The sequence below is a fragment of the Onychostoma macrolepis genome, chromosome 13, assembly GCF_012432095.1.
Source record: "Onychostoma macrolepis isolate SWU-2019 chromosome 13, ASM1243209v1, whole genome shotgun sequence".
In the NCBI taxonomy this organism is placed as follows: domain Eukaryota; kingdom Metazoa; phylum Chordata; class Actinopteri; order Cypriniformes; family Cyprinidae; genus Onychostoma; species Onychostoma macrolepis.
In genome coordinates, this window is record NC_081167.1 from 15,776,973 (window position 1) to 15,782,972 (window position 6,000).

Below are 6,000 nucleotides of genomic sequence, written 5' to 3' on the forward strand. Positions count from 1 at the left end.
ATATTATCGCAGACGATAGCCTATATATCGCACACCCCTAAACCCTACCCCTCACAGAAAACATTCTGCATCTTTACAATAAAAAAAACAAAAAAAACACTTGTTTACTTTATTTTTATACCAGATTTACATATAAGGACATCCCCAAAGGGGAGTTTTTGGAGATTTCTTTTGTCAGGTTTACTCACTTGTGGTTACAAATATGTCCCCGAAACATGGTTAAGTACGTATACACAAGCTCACATACATCAAAGAGATTAGAGACTGCACTGCGCACACAGAGAAATATTCAGGAGCACAGAAACTTGTCAAGGTGCCCCTCAAATTTTATTAATATAATAGCTCTGATACTGAATCACTACATAATATTTCTCAGCAATGAGTGGGTAAAACTGATATTTGTATACAAGTAACTAAACTCACAGCTCTATTGCTTGTAAAGAGAACGCACAGACAAGGCCATTCACACATGCAACTTTCACCCAAGCCTCTAGCATACATGGCGACGTGAAATGTAAAGTGGACCTCAACCTCAACCTCCGCAGGTGGTCTGAGTATGGTTTACTTTTGGGTCCTTTTAGGGGGGTCTAAGATCAACTGGTTTGTTCACATTATGTGCTGAACCGCTCCGAGAGCATTTGGAGAGCTCCAATAAACTACATTTGAAAACATCCTTTGATTTCAACTTGAAAAGAGGGGTTTTTAAGTTCAATTCATTCTGATAATCAGTTTTACAAAAAAAAAAAAAAAAAAAAGGAAACGAGAATTCATACAAACTCCCCTTGAACTCTCAGTCACTGCTAAAATGGCTGTCTGAATGAAACAAGCAAACATATAATATACACTGCATATCACCAAAAGTCTGAAAAATATACAGAACAATTTTTACTATAACATCCAGATCCACATTATGGCAAATTTGCTGCAAATATTATATAACATTTGAAGTTGACTGAGTTGCTCACTTCCTCTTTTTAAAGGGAGGCCACTGAAAATGCATGAAACATGACAAATAATCATGATGACCAGAAAACAAAAGGCATCAGTTATTCAAACCTCCAAGGCTTCCAAAGGAGGCATGTGAGACTTAAGGGTTAAAAAGTTCACGGGAGTCATATTGCAGTGCAGCTCATATCAACATCCCTGACAGCATATTTCTTACAGAACAATCACACATTTGACTTGCCTTATGCTTCTAAATATAAAGACAAAGCAGCTGTAGAGATCTGTGATGGCTAAAAAGGCCACTCATGTTGATAATTAGTTCATTATCTCAATGTTTTAAGCCTGTAATGCTGAAGAGTAAGTCAAACAAATAAGTGTTAAAGTCGTCAGTTATACCGTTTTAAATGTACTCTTCAACTGAGTGATTGTAGCCTGTTTTTTGACATCCGGTAAGTGCATTAAGCCTACAGCAAATGCTAAACCTAGCTTTGTATTAATAATTGCTTGCAGCATAGGCTAATCCCACAGCATCAGTTCCTCATAATACCACTGAAAAAAACAATAGGCCAATTTCACTCAACACTTTGTTCCTCTATTTACAGAAAAGAAAATGTTTGCAATAACCTTTCCTATAAAACAATTAAAAAAAATAGACCCAAGACAAAAATAGTGCTGATTATTTCTGGATCTAATTAATAGAGAGGTAGAGATCATTCATTTCTTTTCATTCATTTCTGTGGCCTTTCACATCCAGTCAGTTGCTATACATTCCAAATTAAATCAAAACCATTTAAAACATGATTCAGTCTTATGCATAATAAGCACGCTGTTCATGAGGATACACAAATAACATCTGATCAACCTTCCTTTGAGAGCTGGTAAACTGATAGCAACAGAAGCTTTTATATCACAGCACTCTGGCAATAATGGAAATTATGGGGAAATGAAGGTAGTGGCTCGTGATTCAACATTTGGTGCAGAAAGAAGCTTAAGATTACAATAAAACTGCATTGTGAAGTACTTGCTTGGAATTGTAGCTATTGAAACTTGACTGTTGTGCATACTAAGACGTTTCTGTCACTGTTGCTGCTTTTTTTAAATAAATAGCTTAAACTCGACACTCTCAGTCTCAGTAGTCTCCAAATAAGCGAAACATGAACTTATCTTGTATTAAATGAAACCAAAACCAGTAAACCTGTAATTAAGACTTGTGTTTTTATAAATGAATAACACAACTGCACTGTGGAAAAAAGTGCTTTGTTAAATTTACAGTAAAAAAAAAGAAAAAAAAGAAGGAAAAAAGGCAGTAGCTGACATTCATTACTTTTTTACTATGAAAAAGTGATGTTACAATTATTACAGGATGAAATCGCATGTCAGTTTATTAAAGAATATACTTATATCTGATTGTTTGTTTAAAATGCATTAATAAAGGATGTAGAACAATGGAAGGCCACATGACGAAGTTCTCTGAGCCAATAATAACGAATGAGCAAAGTGTCATTCACACAAACACAAAACAGTAAAATAATGCAAAACATAATTAACAAAACACAAAAATTTGATTATTATTACTATTAGTTTTTTTAAAAATATAAAATCTGATCAAGTGTGGTGGTTCATGCACGCAATTCTGGGAATGCCACTTTCTAATATAAAAGTCCACCCTAAACGTGCATGTATCGTTTTAGTATAGTAACTTACAGTTAACGAAGTAACAAACGGTATCGTTTTACAACGTTTTTCCGTTAAAATTACTCACTTTTTTTTTATTTTTACATTATGCACTCTGGCACGAATTAGGAAGTACATTTCTAACAGCGCATCGCCTTGACAGCACATATTACGACAAACAACATGTGAGCAAAAGAACAAAGTGAAACAATCATTTCCTGAATGCACGAGCCAGTACGTTTCTGTTTCTTCGTCCTTATCAAGTAAGGATGTTACTGTTGACTAATCCATCAACACAAACGCCTCAAATTCGTGAAAGATGCGCGTGACAAAGTCCCACTTGTTGATCGTTTGCACTGCACGCGACAAACCAAAATCCACGCGCTCGCTTCGAATATTATTATGGCAGTGCTATAAATTCGTCGCATCTCGTAGGTAGCAGTAGATTACGTGAAAGCAAACGTGCAAATATCAGACTTGATAATGAACTTGGTTTGCCGCGGAAACGGACTCAACTAGTCACGTCTTCCCTCCCTGAGCGTTGCTTGAGATAGCGGTGTGGGTGAGTAAACAGCGGGTCAGTGAATGAAGAACAAGCCCTTGCAGACACTTACCGCTCGCTCTCTGAGACAAGCTGGAGACAGATGTCTGGCCCATGTCGATCTTCAATGGGCCGCTAAACAAAAATCATACGACGCCCCAAGAACTTGTGCAACAAAGCCCACTCGATCGACATAACAGGAGACTCATTTCACTCCTCCAACTCTGAGAGCTGCTTCTCAAAAGAGCTTTTCCATACTTTGTGTAGTCGCAAGACACGCAATCGAACTCGGAGTCTCCGGATTTAAATGCCTGACATTCCTTTTTTGCAGATTGTAAGCAGTCAGAGGTCATAAGGAGGAAGTTTCAAGCCCCTCCTTGCTTCAGCCCTGCTTAAAGCATGGAAATGTATGTGGGTAATAATGTGTTGGCCAAAAGTGACATCATTAGAAAATACTAGAGTGCCCTTGCTATTTTTGACTACACTGCTTTACTGTGTTAAAATGAAAATAAAAGCATGGTTTATTCTGTTGAAAATGTCTGTTGCTAACCATCACAATTTTTGATCAAGTAAATGTTTCAGAGTTTTATATCATCTAACCAAAGAGAGCAGGCTATCAATAAAGCTGTATAAAATATTCTTAATGTATAAGAACTAAAGGTCATTCATTACTGATGATTTCAAGACATGATCATCTTGCGTAACTACTTTTACTCCAGTGAGTCAGGTTCTGTAAGACACATACCTTAACTGACCTTCAAGTGTGGGGCATGTTGTCACACCGATAAATAGTATTTCAAATGCTCTTCAAGAAATTTTAAATGGTAAAAAAAAAAAAAAAAAAAATTATGAAAGTGTCAAGTTCACTTTTATTATTATTATTATTATTATTTAATTAATAAATTTTAAGGAAATGGGTTTCCTCAAAATTCAAGTCAACTTACCACTTTTTACAGTGAACTTGCCCCAAACTGACCTGAATGAAAATATCCTTGTCTGACTAAATGTCATTGAGGTTTTATTCTTCACAATGAGACCATTTTCAAGTTGTGACCATTTTTGGTGTTTGAACCACTGCTAGCGAAAACCATTACACTTTTGTGTAATTAAAAACTTTTGATTTAACCCTCTGGTGCTCCTTATTTGGGAGTCACACTTGTGATCTTCACGGTCAAAAGTGACCGACACCTAAAATTTAACAACTTTTTGTAAAGGTTTAGAGTTTTTTTTTAATTTTTTTTTTTTTATAATGTTGATTTAAAGCATCAGTTTTTAAATTATTATTACTACAGTCAAACCTGAACACAGAGAAAGCATTTTGTTACACAAAATATTAAAATTCTATAAAAAGTAACAAAAATGAACAGGAATGTTTTATCAGAGCTTAATCCTTCTGTGTCTGATCTGATTTCAACCTCTTATTTCAGTTTTCTGAGTTGTTATGGCTATATGGTTATAACCATACCAATTAATTTGAATGTGTATGTTTGTGTCTGTGAATGTATGCGTGTATGTGTGTGTGTGTGTGTGTGTGTGTGTGTGTGAGTGGATGTGCCTGTTTTGCACTCTTGATGTTTCAGAGTGTAACCCCTTCCTTGCTGTCCACTTTTTTTTACTGCATTGTAGTTAAATTATTGCTTTTAATTTATATATTTGATGCGTTACAGTCACACCAGTTCATAGGTGTGTGTGTGTGTGTATATAAGTGTGTGTGTACGCGTGTGTGTGTGAGTGGATGTGTTGGTTTTGCACTCTTGATGTTTTAGAGTTTCACCCCGTCATTGCAGTGTACTTTTTTTCTGCATTGTGGCAGATTTGTAGATTGTCCACACAAAAATTTGCTGAATTTTTGTGTTTTTGTCAATTTCCTATTAATTTCCTATGGTCGGTCATTTTTGACTGAAGAGCACAAGTGTGACTATTTTTTTTACGACCACTTAGCCTGCTCGAAACAAGCCCTTAGTTTTTTTGTGTGTTCACATTCCAAATGCCATAAAAGTCACCAAGTTTCGTACCATTCCAATTTAAAACAGAACATTTTCGGTCAAAGGTGACCGAAGAGCACCAGAGGGTTAAAACCTTATACTGAGACACATCCCTTATGACATCTAACAACTAACACCAGTCTCACTTGTATGATATTATACATAGTCTTTTGAATGTCAATGTTCTATGAAAGGGTAGCACTTTATTTATTTTGCATAAAAAGGGAAGCCAAAAGGACTCATTTTGAACCTCTGGTTCCATTTCTCCTTTACATCCCATGAGAATGAGCACTTTCAGTAACAAAAGAGGTGCTATACCTCCAAATAATAACATTCTTTAAGTTTGTTTGCGGCTAATGCTTTGATTTCGTCAAAAGAGGCCAAAAGCCCCACAGACTTGCCCCCAACCCCCTCTTCCAAAGCAGAAGTGGTGGGTGGGATTCAAAGCAGGAAGCCTTATGAAAACAAGTCTACTCTAGAGATGTGAGCTATTGTTTTGCACACAGCAAAGCTGAATGTTCTCATCAAGTATGAGCTCTCCACCCCTTCCCCTCTTCCTGAAGGTCCTCCTTCCCATCATAACACCACAACCCTGAGTACAAGCAGCTGGAAATAGTGTGATTTGTTGGTGTAATCTTTGTTCATGCAATCTTTCTTATTTTATAGTAATGGTTTTGTTATTGAACGTGTGGAATTATTATTTTTTTATTCAAGAGGAGTGACCAAGTAGTATAGGTCACAAACCCAAATAGCTGTCAACTGTTTCCTACAACTAGACATACACAGCTAGTTCTAATCAAAAGCAGTGCTTATCAACCAGGGGGTCGGGGCCCATTAGGGAGCCTGAGCAAACTT

The 6,000-nt window shown here is 36.4% G+C and overlaps 1 protein-coding gene across 1 annotated transcript in view; it reads right to left on the reverse strand.

The window, feature by feature from the left end:
* phactr2 (phosphatase and actin regulator 2) overlaps nucleotides 1–3,882 on the reverse strand; it is a 28,273-nt gene extending 24,391 nt beyond the window's left edge. The window contains 1 exon segment of the mRNA XM_058795888.1: nucleotides 3,234–3,882. Coding sequence (XP_058651871.1) covers nucleotides 3,234–3,276 — 43 coding nt within the window. The 5' untranslated portion in view covers nucleotides 3,277–3,882.
* Nucleotides 3,883–6,000: the final 2,118 nt, after the last annotated feature.